This window comes from Budorcas taxicolor, chromosome 3 (assembly GCF_023091745.1).
Source record: "Budorcas taxicolor isolate Tak-1 chromosome 3, Takin1.1, whole genome shotgun sequence".
NCBI lineage: Eukaryota > Metazoa > Chordata > Mammalia > Artiodactyla > Bovidae > Budorcas > Budorcas taxicolor.
Window position 1 is genome coordinate 46,143,060 of NC_068912.1, and position 25,541 is coordinate 46,168,600.

Genomic DNA, 25,541 nt, shown 5'->3' on the forward strand with positions numbered 1-25,541 from the left:
AAAGAAAAGATCAAAACATTGATTTCTCAGTTCATTAAACCAAAGGCATTTGGGATAGAATTTATTATTTAATATGACTTTAAAAAGTGTAATTTTTTATTGACAATGTCAAGATATATGTTCTATATACTATGATTAGAGTGGTTTGGGTGCTTTTGCGTATAATTTGATTTTTGATTGTATGTGTGTTAATAGTTCATAGGTAATTTATATAATTTCTAAAGAGCAACCCAGAATTTCAACTTGATCTCCCCGATTAATCCAGCATCCAGTTACTGTAGTTTGTTCATCTCATAGTAGTAAAAAACTCTTTGTCTATGTAATAGAGTCCATTATAATGAAAGTATTTTCAGTGATTATTAATTACATTTCTTTTATTTGTATAATGCTTCATGATTCAAGTTCTTGGAAAATCTCAGGGAAGGGGTTGCTTAAAAGCTTCAGTTTATAGAAGAAAAGGCTATGGTACAGAGAGATAGGCTAGTATGCTGCATATCACATGCAAGTAGGTGCAGGAACTGACAGCAAACTGTCACTACCTTGGTTGGCCATGTTTTTCACCTGTCTGGGAGTCGTTATTTGGTTTTTGCTTTCAGAGGTCAGAAAATTTGTTGCAGAGTGAACCACACATCAATAGCCACTTTTGTTGGATTTCCAAACCTACCGTAGGTGGAACACAGCTCCCTAATTCAAAGCTTCAGTTTTGACAAAATTATTTGAGAGAAATTCTTTATGAACTATCCTAAAGACTGTCCTTAATCGACAAATATTTTACAAGTGGTTATATCCATTACCTGAGAAATTCATTCAGAATTTCATTAATGTAGAGTTGCCATTGTTAACTAATTCTTTCTTCTTAAGAAAGCACTTTTGTGTAAATATATTCTCAATTGATACTGATTCCTGGGAAGGCATGTGGTATATTCCTCTTCTAGCAAAATATTGTCATACTTTTGTGGGCATTGCCACTGGAACACCTTGTAGTGTGGGTGTCAGCATAAGGTTTATCCTGTTCCTTCTGCCTCTTCTGATTTGCCTCATTTTTATTTATTTTTATAGTTACAGTAAATCTGTTTCAATTTTGTTGTTTCTGTCCTGTTTTGTCTCTTTTTTGAAAATATACTTTATATTATTTCTCAAAATGATTAATTAATACTATTATACTAGTATAATGACCTTGTACGATACTTAAAATTCAAGTAGGTTGAGTTCTAAAATCAAAAGTACTCTTTAAACACCTGTCTCTTGGTACATTTTTATACACTGGATGCACACACACACACACATATGTATTTTGTTATTGTTGTATATTTTCTTCTGCAGACAAGAAGGTATGGACTCACACCTCTCTTCTCCTGGCTTTCAGCATACTGCTTTCTCTTGCCCCTCCTGACTGATCCCTCTTCAATTTCCATTTGGGCTCCTCCTCCTCTTTCTTCCTTTAAATGTGCTATTGATATGTTATGTAGGGCTCCACCCTGGGATTTCTTTAGCTCAGGATTAGCTCATTAGCATTCAGGGCTTCCAGTACATTCTGTTGGCTGATACTTTTCAGATCTCTTGGTCCAGACCAGATTTCTTTCATGAGATTCAGACTTGAATTTTTACTTGTCTATTATCTGTAGGATAACTTTACTGGTTGCCCGTACTCCATTCAATACGTTCCAAATGGGATAATATTGTTGCCTAGGATCTGCTCCTCCTTTGCTGTCCTGGCCTATAGTCAGGCACCCTACTGTTGAGAAAGCCACCAGAACAGGAAGTTGAGGCACAGCTTTGGCCCCACTATTACCTCTACGCCTCTCATCCAGTAGGTGCCAAATCCATTGAAATTAACCCCTAAAGACTTTTAGGATATGTTTTTATTCTCCTGTATCCCCACTGTCAGTGTCTTAATGTGAATCCACACTCCCCCTTTTTTTTTCTCCATTAAAGTTACTGTAATAGGGGAAGAAAGAGAAAACATACCTCTAGGGAATCCTGAGGCACATTTTCAAATCCCACATACGGAATTTCTTTGAAGTATTAAAGTTTTCTTCATAATTTGCATTTCATTCATCAGCATCTCCATTTTTGTCTTAATATAAACACCCTAATTTACATTACCTATCTTTGATTGAAATTGTTGCCCCAGGAAGGTAGACTGTGTTTGTACTGAGGCTGTGGACACTCCCTGCCATGCCTTGTTAGTAGAGATGACTAATAATCCAGGTTAAGAAGTACAAGGTTAGTGTTCCTTTCTTATCTGGATTTATGCAGCATCCCCTTACATTATCTAGTTCCTTCATTCTCACCACCTGCAAATCAGTTCTACACATTGCTACCAATTTGTCCTTGTTAATATACAAAGCTGACTATATTATTTCCCTGCAGTGTTTCCTCCAGATGAAATGCAAACTCCTTAGTGTGGCTTGCATAGCCTTTTATAGTCTGGACCCTATCTGTCAAATTTCAAATTTTGCTATACCCTCTCCCCTGTTGCTAAAGCTAAAGCTCCAATACTTTGACCACCTGATACAAAGAGCTGACTCACTGAAAAAGACTCTTATGCTGGAAAGATTGAAAGCTAAAGAAGAGGATGCAGAGGATTAGAGATGATTAGATAACATTACTGACTCAGCAGAAATGAATCTGAGCAAACTCCTCGAGACAGTGAAGGATAGAGGAGCCTGGAGTGCTGCAGTATATGGGGTTGCAAAGTGTTGGACAAGACTTAGCGACTCAACAACATCAGCAGCTCCCCTCTTATCTGGTCCCCTACCACACCCTCATTTCAGTCAGATTTAATGCTTGTCCCATTCACATCTTTGTATATGCTGCTTGTTATTCCTCTTTGTTTTTCTACCACAGGAAACATTCATCTTTGAATTGTTGTTCAGTTGATCAGCCGTGTCCAACTCTTGTCAACCCCATGGACTGCAGCACACCAGGCTGCATTTCACCATCTCCCAGAACTTGCTCAAACTCATGTCCATTGAGTCAGTGATCCATCCAAACATCTCATCCTCTATCGTCCCCTACTCCTCTTGCCTTTAATCTTTCCCAGCATCAGGGTCGGTTTTCTAATGAGTCAACTCGTTGCATCTGGTGGCCAAAGTATTGGAGCCTCAGCTTCAGCATCAGTCCTTGCAATGAATAGTCAGGGTCTATTTCCTTTAGGATTGACTGGTTTGATCTCCTTGTATTCCAGGGGACCCTCAAGAGTCTTCTTCAAAACCACAGTTTGAAAGCATTAGTTATTTGGCGCTCAGACTTCTTTATGATCTAACTCTCACATCCATATGTGACTACCAGAATACTTTGAATACTTAACATAATTACCAGTGTCACCAGGTCAGGTGAAGTGTGTTTTGTAAGGGCTCCTGTGCACTTACTTTGCATCTCTTTGTCATAGTACTTACCTTGCTTTATGACGTTGTTGATTATATGTCCTTTTCCCACTAGATTGGAGGCTATTTATCTTTGTATCTCTAGTACCTTATGCGTCAGCTGGCACATGGTAGGCACTCAATATATATTAATGAATAAGTGTTTAGATAAATGAAACATCTAAGATTTCTATTTCCATCAGATCTTAAATACAATTAAAAATCACAACTAGTATCCAACTTTGAATGTTGATCATGATAGACTGTAGTTTTGCTTGACTTTTTTATGTAAGAAAAATTTTAGAACTAGCTATACAGTGAATATACATTTAATGTGCTGAGTTTTCTATGGTTAATTACCATGCCTAAGGAAATGTTGATTGACACTTAAGTTAAAAATAATCTGTAGTTTTGGTAGTTGTGGTGTTTTAGATTTAAATTATGTTAAATATTAAAGAAAAATATCAAGGAAGGTACAAGTTGAAAGTAGTAGGGTTTTTAAATTTGGAATATAATTGCTTTATAATGTTGTGTTAGTTTCTGCCGTACAGTTAAGTGAGTGAGCTATATGCATATGTATATCCCTTCCTCCTGGATCTCCCTCCCACCATCCTACTCCATCCCACCCCTCTAGGTCATTACAGAGCACTAAGCTAACTAAGGTTCCTGTGTTTTATAACAAGTTCCCATTAGCTCTCTATTTTACACATGGTCGTATATATGTGTCAATCTTAATCTCCCAGCTTGTCCCACCCTCCCCTTCCCCCCATGTCCGCATGTCTGTTCTTTATGTCTGTGCCTCTATTCCTGCCTTAGAAATAAGGTCACCTGTGCCATGTTCTGGATTCCATATACATGCATTGATATATCATATTTGTTTTTCCGACTTACTTCACTCTATATGACAGTCTCTAGGCCCATCCATGGAGACGGTGATGGCACCCCACTCCAGTACTCTTGCCTGGAAAATCCCATGGACAGAGGAGCCTGGTAGGCTGCAGTCCATGGGGTCGCGAAGAATCGGACACGACTGAGCGACTTCACTTTCACTTTTCACTTTCATGCATTGGAGAAGGAAATGGCAACCCACTCCAATGTTCTTGCCTGGAGAATCCCAGGGACGGGGGAGCCTGGTGGGCTGCCGTCTCTGGGGTCGCACAGAGTCAGACATGGCTGAAGCGACTTAGCAGCAGCAGCAGCAGCAGCAGGTCCATCCATGTCTCTGAAAATGATCCTATTTTGTTCCTTTTAGTGGCTGATTTATATGATTGAATGGAATTATTATTCAGGTATTGCAAGTAATAGGATTTTGAAAGGTAAAATATATAAAAGCCAATTCTTTGATTAGTGTTACCACATGCCAGTCACTATTGTAAGCACTTATCATATTATCAAGATATATTATCTCAGTTAATCTACCTGATTTCATAGATAAGGAAACTGAGAATTGAAATTTAAGTTGCTGTCATTATGTAAGTTATATGGTCGATATATAGTTGAGTAGTAATATGAACAAAGTTATGTTTGATGTCAAAACTGTTACTTAATTTTATCAGGCCTTAGTATATTTACACATTCTTGGAGAAACTGGTATTCATTCATGGTGTGTAGCAGTTGTTAGGTGTGGATAATTACATTACATTTTGGCATTTGAGACCGCACTCCATGCGCTTGGAATGGCAGTTGGATAAATGATACAGTATGTGTGTTAAGTCTATCAGTTGTGTCTGACTCTTTGTGACCCCATGGATGGTAGCCCATCAGCCTCCTCTGTCCATGGGATTTTCCAGGCAAGAATATTGAGTGGGTTGCCATTCCCTTTTCCAGGGGATCTTCCCAACCCAGGGATCAAACCTGGGTCTTCTGCATTGCAGGCAGGTTCTTTACCATTTGAGCCACCAGGGAAGCCCCAAATGGTATGATATAGTTGAATTAATCTTGGTGAATATGATTCTTTAAGCATTTTTGAGTTGCAGGCTCCTTTGGGTATGTAATGAAAGGTATGAACCTTCTGCACACATATATGATAAATGCACATATGTACAAAGATACTTTTCATAGTCTTGGATTCTTTGAGAAACAAACAAGTTTCAAAACTTTGTTTCTAGATAATCTGCATATTTTGTGGATGAACAAATTGAGGTTCAAAGTCAACCATGGGTTTCTGAAATGGTTGACCATGTCTATCCATAAAGAATGTCCTTGCAAAATTATTACTTTGTGGAATTTTCTGAATTCCTAGAAAGGTATTCTAATTTCAAGACTCTTAGCTCAGCAATATACCAGTAGTACTAAACGCATTCCAAGTGTATTTAATCTTGGAAATAATTTAATGTTTTTCTTATATCATATACATTTCTTGAAAAAAAATCTGAGGTAAGTGTTTCTTTTAAGATTTATAAAACCACAGTAGTGATTTAGAGGAAGATAAATAAATTTCCTCAGAAATATATCATTTGAGTAAAGAACAAAATGCATAATTAAAAGATTAATTATATGATAGCAAAACCAATATTTATAATTATGAATTGCTTTTCTACATGTAAAATTAAGTTGTTTCAGCAGTATAGAGCGCACTATGCTTACCTGTCCATGTAGCAGGAAATTTCTGTAAGGAAATGCACTTTTGTGATTCTTCTGATTTCAAAGATGAGAAAACTGAGGTTTAAAATTTAATGATTTGGGCATGAGCTTATAGTTAATAGCTTAAAAGTAAAGGTCAGAAGTCCATTAGAAGTCTTTTGAGTCTGAATCAGGCAGCTCTCTATTGTTTCACAGACATGCCTGTGGAGAATTATATAGATGAAGAAACAACTTTCAGCAGCTGAGAGAGTCACCAAGCACATTTAGTGCGTGGTCTTTATTTTAAAGTCTGCCACTTGCTTGCTTAAACTTGTATTGTTTCACTTTGCAGAGCTTTGAAGGCCAGGGCATACTTGAGTAATTCAGAATGATTTTTGGCTTTCATTTCAGTTTTAATCCATAATCTATGACCTCAACTCTTGCATTGTGTTTCACTCTTTATTTCAGTACTATAGCAAAGATGATTTTGGCTTTAAAGGACATAGTTTTACTGCATTATCTAAATGCATGTTATATTAAAATGTTTTGCATAAAGTTTTTGATAATGCAGAATACTTTAGCCTCACAATATAGTTGTAAAATTCATTAGAAAGATTACAAATAAAAAGGTTACCGGTACCTATAGTTAAGAATTTATTTGAATAAAAAGTGTAGAAATGAAATTAAAAATATCTTTGAGAAGGTAACTAATACAATACAATGAATGTGAGGTACATTTAGTGGTGATTAACACATTAGTAATACTTTTGAGATTACGTTTTTAAAGGGGTCTTCTCCCTTCTACAGAATGTGTGTTTATGGTGGCAGCTTTAATGCTATTTCCTGCTGTGCAGTTCAATAGAGTATGTTTTTAGGTGGCTGGTTGAGGGTTTTTTTCGTTATGTATGTCGATGGAGATAAGTGTTTTAATTACTTTTTTAATGTCTGTGCTTTTGTATTTTTCTCCTCTCTTCTCTTTTATTTCCTGCTGTTGAGATTACTGCCTCATCTCCACAGCAGGTGGCTGTTGCAAATTTGTTTTCTTTGTAAGCCTGGTAGATTTATTTTGTAATATAACTGTTCCTTTTAGTATTTTATTATTAATGATTTCTTTACTTTGGACTATCGTATACTACATAGTCCTAAATAGTAATTTTCTAACACCGTCTAAGAATTCCAGTCATTAAGGAAAAAACCTTTGCCTGAGGCATGTTCTTTGAATTTTTTTGCTTACCCTTACTTCATGATGAGAGGATTAAAATTTAAGGAAATTGTTTTAGAGCAAAAGCCAAATGAAAATGAGAAACAGAGAAGAGAGAAGAGAGGAAAATAAATAGAAAAGGCCCAAGAGATAAAGCACACTTTAATAAATAATACCAAGAATCAAAGGGCTAGGTATACTTTTGTGACAGAAATAGAAAATTACATTAATATATCTTTTCTGGAAGAGAGCTTTTAATGAGCTCTTATGTTCATATTAAAATTAAATTTTAATTAGTAAAATAATTTTTTCTAATTATAAGAAAGTTAGATTACAAAAATATAAAGAAAAATATTTCATCTTTTTTTTTTTTTTTTGTCCAAGATTTTGGTTTGTTTTTTTTTGTTCCTTCATGTGTCCTTTTATATAGAGAACAATAGATACGGTAGATCCTGTCAGGAGAGTGTGTAATTTCCTCAGTTCTGTCTCGCCGCAGCAAAAATTTGAAGTGATGGATGGACCCAGTGTTACAGTTCAGTTTTATTTGGGAAGCAAATGAAAACACATCCTCGAGGCATGAGGGTGGGCTGTCCCAAAAGATGCAAAGAGAAGAGAGCCAGAGGCTAAATTTTGGCTCCTCTTTTTGTTTTTTTTTCTCCTCCCCCTGAGCTTACCCTATGTAAGTTAGGCTAACCAAGAGGCTGTTTGCTTCACCTGAGGTCCTCACTCTGATCCTCAGACCTTCCTTTCTTCTATTTTTGTGGGCTTTTCCCTACTTTGTCTTTTAGCCACTGACATTCTGGACTCCACACCACATTCCATGGCGGCCACACTGGCCCTCTGCAATGGCCCACAACCTGTGGAGTGTGCTTCTCTCTAAATCTGAACAAATCCACCTCTCACCTATCACTGTGTCTCTCACTGAATTTTTTTTTGCAACGAGACATCAAGAACCTGAGCCTCATTAAGTTCTAAAACCAGGCACCTTGGGTTTTGGCTGGGCTCAAGTCCTGGAAAAGAAGAACTGAAGGATGGGAGGAAAAAGCAGTGGGAAAAACATGCCGAGGAATCCTCTTCATAACTTGCTGGAAAACTTGCTAAATACCTGACCTATACTCACAGTTTTCATTGGCTCAGTCCTTGGCACAAAGAAAATTAAAGACAGAAGAACCCCCACCCACTTGGGTAACAGCTACTAGAATGCAGAGGATAGTGGAGCCTTTAGGCCACACTGGGGAGTAGCCTCTCCAGAGTCCCTCAATTGCACCCACTGCTGCTTGCCCATGTGCGGGTGGTTCGAGGAAACAAGAAATGCGAGATTGTAAAGGAATTAAGATTTTGTTAGCCACATGTCTTTCCAGCCATAGGGGCGAGGACTTCCTACCCCAACTGGAGGTCTTCTGGAATCTGAGACTGAGCTGCATGAACGTTCTGCCGAGTTTGTTTTTGCTGTCCCAGTTTCCAGCATTCTGGGCTTCTTGTTTCCTCCTCTGTGCTGGGTTTTCTTCATGTTCAGCTTCCACTGAGGGAGCTTTTGCTGAGTTGGGCTTCTGCTGTGCTTGGCCTCTGCCTCACGCGGCCAAGGTTGTTTCAGCCAGGTTAAATACGAGAAACGGCACCACAGATGTCTGGGGAGTGTGTAGTTTCCTTGGTTCTGTCTCGGCATACCAAAAATTAGAAGCAATAGCCAGACCCAGTGTTACAGCTCAGTTTTATTTGGAAAACAAAGGAAAATCCTTAAGGCGTGAGGGCGGGCTGACCCAAAAGATGCAAAGAGAAGAAAGCCAGAGGCTCAATTTTGGCTCCTCTTTTTATGGTTTTTTCTCCTCCCCCTGAGCGTGCACTATGTAAACTGGGCTAACGAGGAGGATGTTTGCTTCACCTGAGGTCCTCACTCTGGTCCTCAGACCTTCCTTTGTTCTATTTCTGTGGGCTTTTCCCTTCTTTGTCTTTTAGCCACTGCCATTCTGGACTCCTTTTTCCTATTCTAACTAGTTAACAATCCTAAGTATAAGCATTATTTATCAGGAAAGTAAAATACACTCAAGGATATTTTATCCATCTTTGAATTCTTAGACATTATTGTATTAATGAAATAAAGTCTTCCTCTCTCTCTCCATTTTATCCAGATATATAAAAGAAGTAAAAATTATGAGAGTACAAATGAAATGCATAGTGAGCAGTATTCTCGTTGTGTTGTATCAAATTGCTAGATATTTTATAACAGGTTAAAAAATCATCTAGAAGAATTTTAACTCCTTGGATTCAAGTAGTTTACTTCATATGTGTTGATCTTGTGAACACAATGCTTTATTTTATGTATTGTTTGTCACCCATACGAACTCTACATTGGAGCTTTATTTTAAGTTTTAATATGAAGTTTTATGTACTGCTATCATTGGTATAATAGAACTTGTAGATAGTTTCTACATGAAATCATAAAACCAAAGTGAAATGCATTTGTAATGTTGTAGGAGTTATTATGTTTTTTATTCTCTTCTCCAATGCTTTTTTCCCCCCCAGTAAAAAGATCTTAGTTCAGCCTCTATCCAAAATTATATGAAGGTTTATTACTTCTCTTAGTTCTGGATGTCATTATTGTTATATGTTTTTGTACAGAAAAAGACCTTGTGGAATGGGAAAAAATATGAGATGATTTCATTCATAATATTTTTTGAAAGTCTTCCTCTTGCTATGCTCTAATGAATTATGTGATCCGTACAATTAATGCTTGTGGTCGGTCACATAGAGAAGGACTAGACTGTGGTTATAAACAGATGTTTAATGGGAATTTGAAAATCAGTGAAATGAATACTATTGTGATGCATGGTGATCTGATTTCATACGTATTATATAGAATCACTCCATTCTTTCTGAATTCAGTCTGAACACTCAGAGCTAAACATATTTACAGTGGGATTGCGGAAAAAAGAAGGGGAGTTTTATTGAGAAAAGAATCACAATAGGGCATCATTGATCTGTTCTCTTTCCAGTCAATATATAGATCCTAGAATGATAACCCTTATGGCACTGTTTTCCCTTGGAAATAAGATATAAATCCTTTGAGCCATATAAATGATTTTTAAGTGAGATGAAGACCTTTATAATCCATTGTGGAATTGTAAAATGCTTAGGCCCTTGAAAAGAATATTTTACTTCCATATTGTAATCTCAACTATTCAGGCTTGATATGGAAATAGTTTCCTTTTTCTAATTATGTAATTAGAAATTATAATTATATAAACATGTATGTCCACAAATATACGAATTTATGACTCATTCCTACATTTACATATCTATATACAGCCATTTAAATACCTTCTTATAATTAACTACAATCTTTTCTGTTTGTGAAAGTGTGTACTATGAATCTATTATAATATGAGTCTTTATTATCCACTGTTTTTGTATTTTGAAAGTGAAAGTGAAAGTGACTCAGTCATGTCTGACTCTTTGATACCCCTGGACTATACAGTCCTTGGAATTCTCCAGGTCAGAATACTGGAGTGGGTACCCTTACCTATCTCCAGGGGATCTTCCCAACCCAGGGACTGGACCCAGATCTCACGCTTTGTAGGCAGACTGTTTACCAGCTGAGCTATCAGGGAAGCCCTTTTGAATTTTACCGGACATGTAATAATAGCTTACACGTGAATGTTATTTTAGATTTAGTCAGAGTGCTTTTTAAAAAAAAAACCTTCCAAAGTGCTTTTATGCATAATTTTCTACCTCATTTTCAGAACAATCCCATACGTAAGTAAGTCAGGAATATCTTCATTCTACAAGCAAGGCAATTAACTTGACTTACTGTGGTAATCATTTTGCAGTATATACAAATATTGAATCATGTTGTACACCTAAAACTAATATACTTCAATTATGGCTTAATAAAACATAGATACATTAAAGAAATTAATTTGAGAGCCATATAGGCTGTATATTGTCACTCTGCTCATTTAACTTATATGGAGACTATATTATGTGAAATGCCAGGCTGGATGAAACACAAGCTGGAATCAAGATTGCAGGAGAAACATCAATAACCTCAGATATGCAGATGATACCACCCTTATGGCAGGAAGCGAAGACAACTAAAGAGCCTCTTGACGAAAGAGGAGAGTGAAAACCTGTCTTAAAACTCAACATTCAAAAAACTTAAGATCATAGCATCTGGTCCCATCACTTTATGTCAAATAGATGGAAAAATAATGGAAACAGTGACAGACTTTATTTTCTTGGGCTCCAAAACCACTTCAGATGGTGACTTCAGCCATGAAATTAAAAGATGCTTGCTCCTTGGAAGAAAAGCTATGGCCAACATAGACAGCATATTAAAAAGCAGAGAAATTATTTTGCCAACAAAGGTCTATATAGTCAAAGCTATGGTTTTTCCAGTAGTTATGTATGTAAGATTGTTGGACCATAAAGAAAGCTGAGTGCCAAAGAATTGATGCTTTTGAACTGTGGTGTTGGAGAAGAGTCTTGAGAGTCCCTTGGACTGCAAGGAGGTCAAATCAGTTAATCCTAAAGGAAATCAGTCCTGAATATTCATTGGAAGGACTGATGCTGAAGTTGAAGCTCCAGTGCTTTGGTCACCTGATGCAAAGAGCTGACTCATTGGAAAAGACCTGATGTTAGGAAGGATTGAAGGCGGGAGAAGGGGATGACAGAGGATGAGATGGTTGAATGGCATCACCCACTCAATTGACGTGAGTTTGATTAAGTTCCAGGAGTTGGTGATGGACAGGGAAGCTTGGCATGTTGTAGTCTATGGGGTCTCAAAGAGTTAGACAGGACTGAATGACTGAACTGAAAACTGAACTGAAGGATCTTCTAGCTGCCTAAGGTTCTGGAAGGGATTGGGGGAAGGAAGAGAAGGGGATGACTGAGGATGAGATGGCTGGATGGCATCAGCAACTTGATGGACATGAGTTTGGGTAAACTCCGGGAGTTGGTGATGGACAGAGAGGCCTGGAGTGCTGTGATTCATGGGGTCGCAAAGAGTTGGACACGACTGAGCGACTGGACTGAACTGAACTGAACTGAACTGAAGGTTACTTGAGGAAGCCCCCATGGTTAGTTTGATATTCATTGTGTGCCTAGATCATGTTCAGGAACTGGAAAAGTCTCTGTGGTTATTTTGTAGCATATCTCTGAGCTCTCCTAGGCCCATCTTGGTTGGGATTAAGAGATCAATTTGCACCTTTTTGGGCTAGGCCACCCCTCGTTGCTCATGACTATTTTCTTACCTAATAATTCTAACCAATCTGTCCAGTACTGACAGTTTAAATGTGCAGGAGTGTTAACTGTGTATATCATGGATGAGATGAGCATTTAATTTATATCTAGCCAAATGTATCATTTGATTATATTAAACAAAGGCTTTCAGGGAAAGAATATAAATAGAAGGAAACATGAATTTCACATCTATGCAAAGAGCTTTACATATATTGTTTTCATTTATTCTCCTAACAAACCTAAGATGAGGCTGCAGCTGCCCAGAAAGAATAATTTGCTTGCCCAAGGTCATAATTGCCAGTAAGTGCTAAAACTAGAATTTTAATGCAGAAATGACTTAGAAGTTTCACTCTTATTCAGTATGCTGTGTTTACAAATGCTAGAAATAAGTAAGTTGACATTAAGATACTTTAAAAAGATTTAATAAACAGAAATAAAACCAGTGGTTACACAGGAGCAGTTCTTACAGAGGCACAGGTGCATAGCTGTGGTAGATAGCTTAGTGTCCCTTAGAGTTTGTTTAATGAATCCATGTTTAATCTTCACATGTTATTGTTCTTCCTAATGCAGCACCATTCCCCAAACCAGGCTTAGCAGTGAGGACTGAGATCACACAACATGCTTTCTTCTTTGAGAAGAAAACAAGGTCTCAGATACAGAAGTACTTGGTAAAGTCAAACACTTAGGACGTTCACCATCAGCTACATTTTGCTGTGTGCAGCCAGTAAACTTGAGAGGACATAGTCAGTGGGATTTTATGTGTCTATTAAAATCTTATTAACAAAGCACTCGTGTGAAATAACAAGACTTGAAGAACCTGCCGAGACAGTTCAGTATCCTAGAGTATTGCCTCTTCTCGTAAACCACTTTTGCCAGGTACCTGAGGCAGTCTCACAGTGTTCTGTGCTGTCTTCTCCACTTCTGTGGGATGTGTGAGGCTGTCTCCAGTGACAGGTCTATCTGGTCACCATCTTTCCCATTACAGCTTAGCTGTCATTCGAATGAGAGGCATCACACTAATGCTTGCACAAATCAATTAACACTGAGTAAGGGACCCAGTAACACACGCAGATATTGCATATAAAATCTGAGAAATTCATAAACATGCGCATCCTACAATAGCTATGAAGACTCATCCTTTGAAACTTATTCCTCCACTATTACCTACTAGATGGTAATATGAAACAGAATATTTAATATCATGTTAATGTTCATTGAATTTGTGTAGAACTTAATATGGAGCAAAAATAATTTACTGTATACCCTGCTGTTGTTTATCCTGTAGTTGTTCCAGAGGGAGATGCTTCAGAAACAAAGCAGAGATACAGATTTCAAAGAATATCAAATCATTGAAAAATAACCAGTAGACAGCCAAGAGGAATACACTAAAGGAGGAAAACATTTTGGAAAGGAATTATGCTAGAGAAAGTAATCACAGAACAAAGACAGTCTAGAGAAGCAGCCAATCTTTTCTCTCCCGCTAAAGAGGAACATTCTGTGTTGTATACGTATCCAGAGCTTCACAGTGAATCTTAACACAAAAGTTGAATGATTAATTTAGGTATCACTTGTTATGTAGCAACACATTATAACACGGCCTAATTTATAACCTTGTATATGGCAAAGGCAGCATTTTCAAGTTAAAGCATACACACTCTATAGTCAGATCGTCCAGGTTAAAAACTGGCATTGCTACTTCCTTCTTCTATGACCTTCCACAGAGTTACTTAATCTTTATATTCATGAGAATTCTCATATCTGCAATGCAGATAATAAAGAATTGTCTTACAGAGTTGTTTGGAGAATTAAATGAGTTTGTATATAAAAATCACCTGCCTATAAGTTGGACACTTAAAACAGTGCATGTAAATAATCAATACATGTTAAGTCAGATTTTCTGTAATATAAGCAAAATTTTCTGTCTTTTCTCTTTTTGGAGAATTGAAAATGATAATCTTTCAGTGTTTCTTAAGAAGGTGTTCCTTTGTATAAATACATGCTGAAAAACCAAAAACTTCTGTAACTATTCTAGGGGAACAAGGAAACTATCTGGCCTTATTGAAAGACAAAGAACACTATACATATATTATACTGAGCTGTTTTGTTTGTCAAATCTTTGTCAATTTCTCTTTATCCATAAACCTCCTTCTTCCCACTGAAAAATGAATTAAAAAGTCATTTCAGTGCCATTTTGAAATCATCTTAGTATAGACATGTACTTTATTTATTAATATGCCTCCTACTCTCAGGGAAATCTTCCTTTGATAGATGGGTATTTGCAAGTTTCATTATCTTTCATATTTCACTTAAGGTTGCTTCATTTTTCTTCTTTTGTAGCACTTTGTTTAAATTTGCTAAAGTTTAATACTTTACTTTGATTTAAGCTTTATTCCTTCCTTTCCACAAGATGTGGAATTTGAAAAAAAAAAAAAAGAAAGTACCTAATAATCAGTTCAGTCTCTCAATCGTACCTGACTCCTTGCGTCCCCATGAACCGCAGCACTCCAGGCCTCCCTGTCCATCGCCAACTCCTGGAATTCATCCAAACCCATGTTCATCAAGTCGGTGATGCCATCCAACCATCTCATCCTCTTCTCCTGTCCCCTTCTCCTCCTGCTCTCAATCTTTCCCAGCATCAGGGTCTTTTCCAATGAGTCAGCTCTTCGCATCAGGTTGCCAAAGTATTGGAGTTTCAGCCTCAACACCCAGGACTGATCTCCTCTAGGATGTACTGGGTGGATCTCCTTGCAGTCCAAGGGACTCTCAAGAGCATTCTCCAAGACCACAGTTCAAAAGCATCAATTCTTCTGCACTCAGCTTTCTTTATAGTCCAACTCTGCTTCTGTTGGGTCCATACCATTTCTGTCCTTTATTGAGCCCATCTTTGCATTAAATGTTCCCTCGGTATCTCTAATTTTTTTGAAGAGATCTCTAGTCTTTCCCATTCTATTGTTTTCCTCTATTTCTTTGCATTGATCGCTGAGGAAAGCTTTCTTATCTCTCCTTGCTATTCTTTGGAACTCTGCATTCAAATGGGTATATCTTTCCTTTTCTCCTTTACTTTTTTCTTCCCTTCTTTTCACAGCTGCTGCTGCTGCTGCTGCTGCTGCTGCTGCGTCTCTTCAGCCATGTGCAACTCTGTGCGACCCCAGAGACGGCAGCCCACCAGGCTCCCCCGTCCCTGGGATTCTCCAGGCAAGAACACTAGAGTGGGTTGCCAATTCCTTCTCCAATGCATGGAAGTGAAAAGCGAAAGTAGAGTCGCTCAGTCGTGTCTGACTCCTAGCGACCCCATGGACTGCAGCCTGCCAGGCTGCTCCGTCCATGGGATTTTCCAGGCAAGAGTACTGGAGTGGGATGCCATTGCCTTCTCCCTTTTCACAGCTAACCCTATCTTAATAGCTAATATTTATTGAGCATTCACTATGTACTAGGTTATAGATAGGTAGATATTCCTTTAAATCTCACATATATGGGATAATATAATTACTATTCCTGTTTTAGAAATGCAGAGGTAGAAGATCATAGAGAGTAATGAATTATTTCAGGGCTCTCTCAAATGATAAAAACTTTAGGAAATATAAGATAGAAAGAGTGGTATGATTTATTTGAAAAATTCGGCTTATGCAGTTGTGGAAGCTGACAAATCTGAAAGGTACAGGTCAGGTCAGCAGACAGACAGAACTTCTTCTTCCTTAAGGAAACAACATTTTTGTTCTTAAGACCTTGAACTTATTGGATGAGGCCTACCCAGGTTACTGAAGAAATCTCCTTTACTTAAAATCAAGTGATTGTAAATATTAGCTATATCTATAGCCTTCACAGTTATACCTAGATTAGTGTTTGGTTGATACTTTGACAGGCATACTTAACTAGGTATACGTAAAACTAGCATAGAAACTTATAGAAAATTACAATCAGGAAATATGGGAGAGGATGAACTCAGTCAAAGTCTGATGACAAAACCCTGTTTCTAATCACCCAACAGCCATCATGGTTAGCAGAGGATTAGGGTACTTCTGCCAGCTGGGCTGGACTACCTGAGAGTCTGTGAGAAGAGGTTCAGATACATGGTCCTATTAGATGACCTGCCACCCAGGTGGGAGAGGAGGGCTCCATGGACCTTGGGAATCTGAAAGTGTGCATGAACTGGGCTGTGGCTAAATAGGCTGCGGAGATAACCCAGTCATAATGACCCTGTCTAGTTACTGACTCATTTTTCCTCTCCTCAAGCCGATATCTATAGGTCAGGATATGTAACTGGTGCCCTCCTGAACATTTACAGGGAGAATCTGAGCTAGTAAATGTTAAATTTATAACAGTGATAAATGCAGAGTGGGGTGAAAACAGGAAACACAGTCATTTTTGTCAGTGTGATTCAAGTGAAAAAGAGAAATTTAAATTTTACCAAAGCTTTTTTTCTCATGAAATAATTTTCGTGGAGAGAAAAAAAGTCATCATCTCTGTGGGTCAGCTAGTGCACTTAATAAGAATGCCTTGCATTTCTTTATATAACAGTTATTTCAGCAGTGGGTCTGTAGAAATTAAGCACAATGTAAATCTCCATTTTGCCTTAGTCCTAGCAAATAGTGAAAAAGATCAGATTAGGAATTAGTAAAGGAATGATCTTAGACTTTGTTACCAGAAACTGTGGAATTCTTATCCACCACTTACATTCTCTGTGCTTTGTTTTTGATCTGCCTCAAGCATTTTTCCTTATCATATCACCTTGAAATTGCAAAACACTTCACATTATTTTCCTTATTGTTTATTGGTTTTTAACAGGAAAATGAGAAAATGAGTATCATAGAACATACACAATCTCTGTGATATAGTAATATAAGAGGGGTGACAGGTCATTATTTAAATATATATATGTCTGTTTATATAGATGTATATAAAATGATTTGTGTTCCTTTGACTAATCAGATGTAGCTTAAACTACAATCATCTTAATAATTTTTGAGAAAAATTATTTTGTTATTAGGATCTTCAAGTACTTAGTCACCTCTTATTTATGTAACTGTATCCATCCCATCTCAATCTTTCTAAAATAATTACATTAATAACCACACATCTATGTAATAGTTGCCATGTTACAAATAGACTAAAGTATATTCATCAATGTCAGCAAATGAAGAAATAAACTTATCCTCCTTTCATTTATAGAGAAGTAAGACAAAGGCAAGTCAAATGATTTGTCTAACTTTCTTAAATAATTAAAATGACTTAAAATAATGCTTTTAGAATAATCTAAATACAAAAGGCAAATGTTTTCAGGGAGTAAATGGAGGAGGTGATGGACAGGGAAGAAAAAATGTTTGAATTAGTTTGAAGGGACAGGAGTGGTTTATTGCTGGCTACAAACTCAATCCACAAGGCCCATTCAGTTTTCAGGTCAAATATAGTATCTACCTTGTCTCACACAACAAAACTCATCCCTTGCACCATGCTTTTTGCTCTTTTGTGTCCACTAACAACTACCATTGCCCTTCATTCAAGTCTGAAATAAACTCCTGCTTCTCTGGAATGGCCTATTGGTTGACTGAATTTTAGATGGTAAATAACGTTAAACTTAAATTTCTTCCTTATAGAATTGAGATGAAAAGCTTTCCTGTAGTGAAGTGAAAGCTATCAGATTTGTTTTAGTCGTAGTTTGAAAACATTTTAGCTGCCTATTCATATTCTTTTCAGACTGTTGGCAATTATTTCCTAGTTAGTTGATACATGAATATTACAGACCATTTGGCAAATAAGGAAAAAAAAACACAATGGAATATCTTTAATCCCACTCCCAGAAATGATCACTATTCAGGTTACAAAACTTGAATATACAATGCTTTGTGTCCTGCTGGTTTATTTAAATTTTTTTTTTAATGCAATCTGTTACCGCATTTTTCAAATGTTTGCTTTAATAACTACATTTTGTTCTATAATCTTTTTCTTTTCTTAAAACAAAATTGTATTATTCATTCGGTTGACATTTTTGTATTCCACTATCCTTTCTTTGTCTCTCTCTTTGCTTTTTTTTTTGCAATTACCATTTTTGTACATTAAACCTTTATTTGCATGTCTTAGTGTTTTCTTATGATAGATTCAAAACTTTTTTTAGAAGTTGAGCACCAGTTTCTACTAAATTTCTATCAAAGGAGCATAACGAATCCCATTTTTAACCTTGCCGTATGGTGTAGTTTTCTTAAATCTTTTACTTTTTAATAGAAGAAAAATCATATCTTATTGTTTTAACTGACAGTTCTTATATTACTAAAGGGTTTAAGATTTTTGGTGCTTATAAGCTGTATTTTTTTATCCCATTTTTATTATCGTTTGTTTATTCTTCTATTGAGAATTAATATGTTTCTTATTAAAACTGAGAAATGTCTTTATATAGAAAAGACATTTTATTTGTCAAAATAGTCTTCTAGTTAATCATTTACTATTTAATTTGTGTATATTTTGAAATGTAGAAGTAGTTGAATTTTTGTGGTAAAACTCTGTTTTCCTTTGAAGTCTTTTAGTCTTTTTTTCCCCTTATAGTTAGCTTCCATATTCAGGAACTAGATAAATACAAATCCATATTTTCATTTAGTTTTTGTGAAGAATTTTTTATACTTAGCACTTTAATACTTAGAAATATTATTTTTATTTATGTTATGAGGAAAGAATATAAGCTGATTTCCCTTTTTACACTATATGTGGGCATCCACGTTTTTATGTGTATATAAATCTGTGATTTATGATGTATGCTTTACATATACATCAAAAGTACAAGTTATTTATCAAGTACAAAAATTATATATCAAACGTACACTCTGAGGTCTGTTACATTGTGTTATGTACAGTTTTATGTTAATTTGCTTACATTTTTTTTCTTATAGAACCTCATCATTTTAATGACTGTAGCTTTCTACTTTCTTTCTAATGGTCTGTAAGAAAAGTCACTCCTCTTGCTAATAATATTTTATGAATTTGTATTACTTAGGTTTGCCAGAACCCAAGAAGGATCACATATTCCAAGGCCTGACACAGGACCAGGGGTTTTACACTTCCAAAGACTTTCTGCCTCTTGTAGCCAAAAGCAGTAAACCAGGTATCACCAACTGTCTTCTGTTCCTAATATTGCCTATGTTGTTATATGTATTATACAACTATGTTAAATCCAGGCTCAGTGGGAAAATTTCCAGATCTCCTGTTCATCTTTTCATAATAGCAAAGTAAAAAAAAAAAAAATCTGATATGATTGTTAGCTAGAATCACATAATTGTCCATCCTCCTAACCAAACATCATCAGAAGGATTTTTCACTGTATTATATACAGGTCTAAATTGCATTATGAAAAGTTGCTTCAAAATAAGAGTGTCTTAACAAACATCAGAAGGTGTTCTTACAAGAAACTGCAGCAACTTCACTTTGGGAACTATTTTTGTTTGTTTGTTTTAAAATGGGGCAAGTGATCATATCTTGTTTTATTTGTATCCGCACAAGCAGAAAGATTCAGTCCCTCCTTAAACCACAGTTTTATGAAATTAGAGTAAAACATTTTGATTAATACCCTAATACCTAGTCTCTGTGAGCTATCACTTCATATACCACAGGAAGACGAACCGGAAGCTATGCTTCTCTTCTGCTGTGACTGGGCTGGAGTCATCATCTTAGTGAGAAAGAAACTACAGGGTATTCCCTAAAAACCAATAGCCAAACTCCTTAAATATATACTTTTAAAGAATTCTGAACTTTAAGCTGTTCTAACATATAATTACCTACTGAAAACATAAGAACTTACATTTATTCTCCTAAAATTGAAAAATATAAGAAACTGCCTCGCTTAGATCAATCTGCAGAATTTTACAGCTAAAGTTGTGTACTCTCTTCATCTTTTTCTTCCTAGAGAACATGATGCTTGCTAGGGAAGCAAAAATATCTTAGCACACATAGTACGTATTTGAGAGTTACAGAGGGCTAATTATGTAACCCCAAACAGAAACTTTCAAGCAAAATGATAACACTAAGTTATCTGTGGTACCATTTCAAAAATTATAGTAATTTATCTTATCAGCAATTTTATTTAATCCAATAATACAATGCTACTAATATGTAGCAAACACCTGTCTTTCACTTTTTAAAAGAATCTTCATGTGGACATTGACTCTTTATATAAATGCTGTTGAAAAATGCTCACTTGGAGATTAACATTTTTTATTGTTCAATTTTACAAACAAAACCAGGGAAAAGCAAAAAAATTTTAAAAACAAAGGGAAAAAGTTTTGTTTTAACTATTTGAAGAAAATAATTCTTAGAAATTCTTCAGTTACATAAAGGGAACATACTCAGCATGTTAATTTTCAAAATTTACCAAATATAATATACAGCAGGGCTACACATTAGAAATCTTGTGATATCTAAATAAAATGTTGTAATGAAATACTGTAGATTATTAACCCAGATCACAAGGATCACTCTTTTCCTTCTAAAAAAAAACCTTAATGGCAGTAAGTTAAAAATACACATCACAACTTTGACAAAGAGAGTTTTAATTGGCTGATTCCAGCTTCTTAAGACTCAAACTCTTCAAAATGTGTAATAGATATCCTTCTAGAAAGAAAAAAAGAAAGAAGTTAAAGGTATTGACTATGAAATTACATATATGAGCATATTTTTAACGTGGGAATAAAACTGTCTTTCAATGAAGCAGAATAATTTGATAGTGACACTCCATCCTGGAAAACTGCAAGATGCAATTTTACACTGCTTTGAGTACAAGTATCTTTTGAGCTGTCATGCAGAAATGGTTTCTCTACTTGAAAATGGGGTTTTCCTTTCATCATTCAGGAATGTGTGCCTGTCACTCTCCATTGCTGTCGATACGGGGAGCCGTGATTGTACTTGGAGCTGGAGACACAGCTTTCGACTGTGCAACATCCGCTTTACGTTGTGGAGCCCGCCGAGTGTTCATCGTCTTCAGAAAAGGCTTTGTTAATATAAGAGCTGTCCCTGAGGAGGTAAAAAAAAAAAAAAAGTCAGAAAATATGGAGTTGTAATGCAACAGATTTTAGAAGATATAACTGTTAATGTGCAGGCTCTTAGTTTAAATCACTAGAATGTTCTTCAGATTGTGAAGTGCAAATTTTAAAATTTCTGAGTTACCGATAGTTGCTATTTTTTAGTACAGGCATTTAAAGGGAAAAAAAAAATATTTTATAACACTGATTTGTATAAAATGAATTTATCTTTGTCATTTCACAAGTGCTTCTCATTCTGTGTTAATATCATTGAAAGACGTTGTATTTAATGTCTTTCGTTACACTATAGTAACAGTGGAATGTGCTAAGTCTTCCATATACTAACAATAGATACTCTTCCCAAAATGCATGGATATTAGGAGAATGTGGTAGAGACATTCAAAATTTTCTGTAAATCAAATTTACAACCTGCATTCAAATATATATATATACACATAACACACATATATATATACACATATATATATGTCATAGTCAATTCATTATGCTATGAAGCCAATAGAACAAGGGGATTGCTGTTTATTTTTTAAAAGAACTCTAATGTAAGCATTATTTAGAATTAATAATTAGTTAACTACTAAAAATGACAGATTTAAAGTCATATCATTCTTACAGGTGACTGGTGACTAAACTTGATTGAGACATCAGCTGGATAAATGGACCATAGAGTTCTCAAATTTTAATGTTAAGAAAGATAATACCTTATAAAGGATATTAGTTCTGAGAACAGGAACCAAATGTATTTATAGAGAGATAAATTACTCCTTTTATACAAATCAGTGTTATGAATTTAATTTGCTTTAGAATTCCTGAACATATTTGGAGTCTTTATACTGGGCAAGAATTATAACTGTAGTCAGTCAGTAGGTAATTTGTCACATGTAGGCTAACTACATTACAGATTAATCTCACTGAAATATCAGAGTCACCATTGGTTCATGACTGAGTTTAAAATGTCAACTTTATTCTCCAGGGCTTTTCTCCATCCACTCTTTTTCAGACTTTCCCCCAAATCTAAGGTGGAGATAGTCTTGTAATCCTAGGAGTTTTTTCTGGAGCACTATTTTAGGCATGAATTAGTGCAATGAGGGAGACATGGGTTCAATCTTTGTGTTGGTAAGATCCCCTGAAGAAGGGAAAGGCTACCCACTCTAGTATTCTGGCCTGGAGAATTCCATGGACTGTATAGTCCATGGGGTCACAGAGAGTCGGACACAACTGAGCAAAAAAGAAAATAAAAAGTGCAATCTTACATTGGTACAAATACAGGGAAAATAATCATAAAGTGACTTGCTTAAGATGGGAGAAGACAGGAGCTAATGTTATTTATCTTTATATCCACATGTATAGCATAGGACCTCAGCAAGTAATAAGTACTTGAACAATTTTGAACTAAGTACTTTACATCTTATTTTTCTGAATCTAAAGCACCTTGAAATTTGGAAGGGAAGACACCCCTGAATGGCAATGTCAGTTTACTTCATACTTTATATTATAGTCATCTTCCATTGGCAAGGGTCACTAGAAATGAGTGGTGGCTGTTTCTTATACATAAGTAGAAAACATTCACACACACAAACACAATGAGACCAGATAATCAATTACTTGAGAGGGTAGAAGTTTTGTTTGCTTATTTGTTTAATCAGCTTAAAGTTTATTGAGCATCCTTTGTGTATCAAGCACTGTTTTAGGCAATTCGAATACAGCAGTGAACATATCAGATAGATTATCTTGTCCTCATGGAGCTCATACCTGGTACGAAAAGATAATCAAGCAAGTAGATGGTCACACAAGTGTATGTTGAACAGTGGTTAATGCAATGCAGAACAAAAATTTAAATAGGACTATAAGAAGTGTGAATTTGGAGAGAGGTTATGGTGAAAGAGAAGGTGAGATTTCCATTTTAAACAGGGTGACCCAGGAAAGCCCTTCTATTACTATGACTTTTGGGCATAGAAATGAAGACATTGAGGAAATGTAGACATCTGGGAGAAAAATGTTCCAGATCAAGGCAAAGGCATTCACCCTTGATTGAGGAAGTTTCTTGGACTTCTAGAAATAGAAAAAAAAAAAAAGTCAGTGTGATTGGAACTGAGTATGAGAGGATAATATGTGCCTATATGTGATGAGGTCTTGTAAGTGTTCCAAAGGCCAGTATTTACTGAGGAAAGAGAAAACCCTTGAACTGGTTTGAGCAGACAAACATCAGGATCTGAGTTAAATTTTAAAAGGATGGCTCTATTGATAATTGACTAAGAGGGTGTTGGGTTAGATGCAGGGAGGCTACTCAGGGGCTAATTGTGAGAGTAGGCTGTTAGATTCTTCCCAGGTGTCTCAGTGGTAAAGAATCTGCCTGCAATGCAGGATATGCAGGTATGATCCCAGGGTCAGGAAGATTCCCTGCAGAAGGAAATGGCACCCACTCCATATTCTTGCCTAGGAAATGCCATGGACAGAGGAGCCTGGTGGGGACAGTCCATGAAGTCACAAGAGTCAAGCACGATTTAGTGACTAAACAACAAGACTATTAGTTGATGTGACTGGTTTATAGGAAGGAGAGGATCAAACTCCAGGCATTGCTCAGTCAGAAGGTCAAGCTGTGGTAGGATGAACTATGGTCATCAAAGTGTTGCAGGAAGGCAGACCCCTTCCAGGGCCTGAAACTGGGCTCTTGTCTAACACTTGGAAATAAATTGTCCGAGGAGACACATGTGCTGACAAAACAAGAGACTTTATTGAGAAAGAGCACCTGGGTGGAGAGCAGTAGGGTAAGGAAACCCAGGAGAACTGCTCTGCCGCGTGGCTCGCAATGTCAGGTTTTATGGTGATGGGATTAGTTTCCGGGTGGTCTTTAACCAATCATTCTAATTCAGTCTTTCCTGGTGGCGCTCACATCACTCAGCCAAGATGGATGCTAGCGAGAGGGATTCTGGGAAATGGACGGACACGCAGTGTCTCCTTTAGACTTTTCCCGAATTCTTCCGGTTGGTGGTGGCTTATTAGTTCCGTATTCCTTATCAGGATCTCCTGTTATAAAACAACTCATGCAAATGGTTACTATGGTACCTGGCCAGGGTGGACGGTTTCAATCAGTGTGCTTCCCGTAACAAAAGTATTGGGAGGAAGCAATGGGTTGGTGGGATAACTTGTTTTATTGCCTATAGTAGAACTTAGTAGACTCAACCAGATCTAGGGCTTAATTAAAACTAGAAGAATAAATGTTTAGATGTTTATTATTAGTTTACAAGAAATTAAAACATTACATTGTCTTAAAACCCCTGGGCTGTGAGCTCTATGAGAATGATGCTATGTCATCATTTTTTTCTTCCCCTGGCTAGCCCAGTGAATGTCACATGAAAAATGTTCAATAAATAATTGTGGAATGAATGTTTTCTGGAGAAAATAAGCATCCAGGGCTTCTAGCATTAAAAAGGCTAACACTTACCAAGTTAGCTTAGTTGTAACAGCAGAAGGCATTTGAAGTTTCTTTTGCAAATTCTGGGCAAAAGTTTTCAGTGTTAGAGAAGGAATAACACAGCAACAGAAGGTGCATGGATTTTAGGGTTGGATCACTGGCCCGTGAATAGGCATTTTTCAGACTGAGGACTTTCAGTATTTGTAGAGATGGCGAGTTAATACCTCTTGACCATTATTTAATTTTGCATACATCAAAGAGGCCCAGGACATGGTAGTGATAATGCTTATGAAGCTGCTAAGTCAATATCATGTATCTACTTTAAGATAACAGATTTTGAGAGAATATCCTGAGACAAATTTTTAACCTATATGAAGAATGTAATACCAAATCTAATTTCTTTGTATTTCTTCTATTTCTCATATGCTTTCTACCCCAAATATACACAAACTGCAATCACACTTGGTTTCTCTGAAGTCAATGAAGATTGACATTTAGAGCTTTTCTCAAATATGTATATTGTTTCTTGGGCTTTGACTCTTGGATGGAATTTGAAAATAACATAATTTGTCTGTTGGTAAAAGGCCTCACTGTCAGGCCTGTCAGCATGTATATATCCAAAGCTGTGGTCTAATCCTCAAGTGATTTTTGAAAGAGGAGGGAACTAGAGAATAATATAAAGTTTTCTGACCATTTAGTGGCAAATATAAATGACTACATAGGCCAGTTAGATTTAA

General features: G+C 36.4%; 1 protein-coding gene across 1 annotated transcript in view; it reads left to right on the forward strand.

Annotated features, from left to right (window-relative positions):
- DPYD (dihydropyrimidine dehydrogenase) overlaps positions 1 to 25,541 on the forward strand; it is a 934,615-nt gene that overhangs the window by 357,492 nt on the left and 551,582 nt on the right. The window contains exons 9-10 of the mRNA XM_052637354.1: positions 19,352 to 19,459; positions 21,199 to 21,368. Of these exons, the coding sequence (XP_052493314.1) occupies positions 19,352 to 19,459; positions 21,199 to 21,368 (278 nt within the window). The remainder of the gene's footprint in view (positions 1 to 19,351; positions 19,460 to 21,198; positions 21,369 to 25,541) is intronic.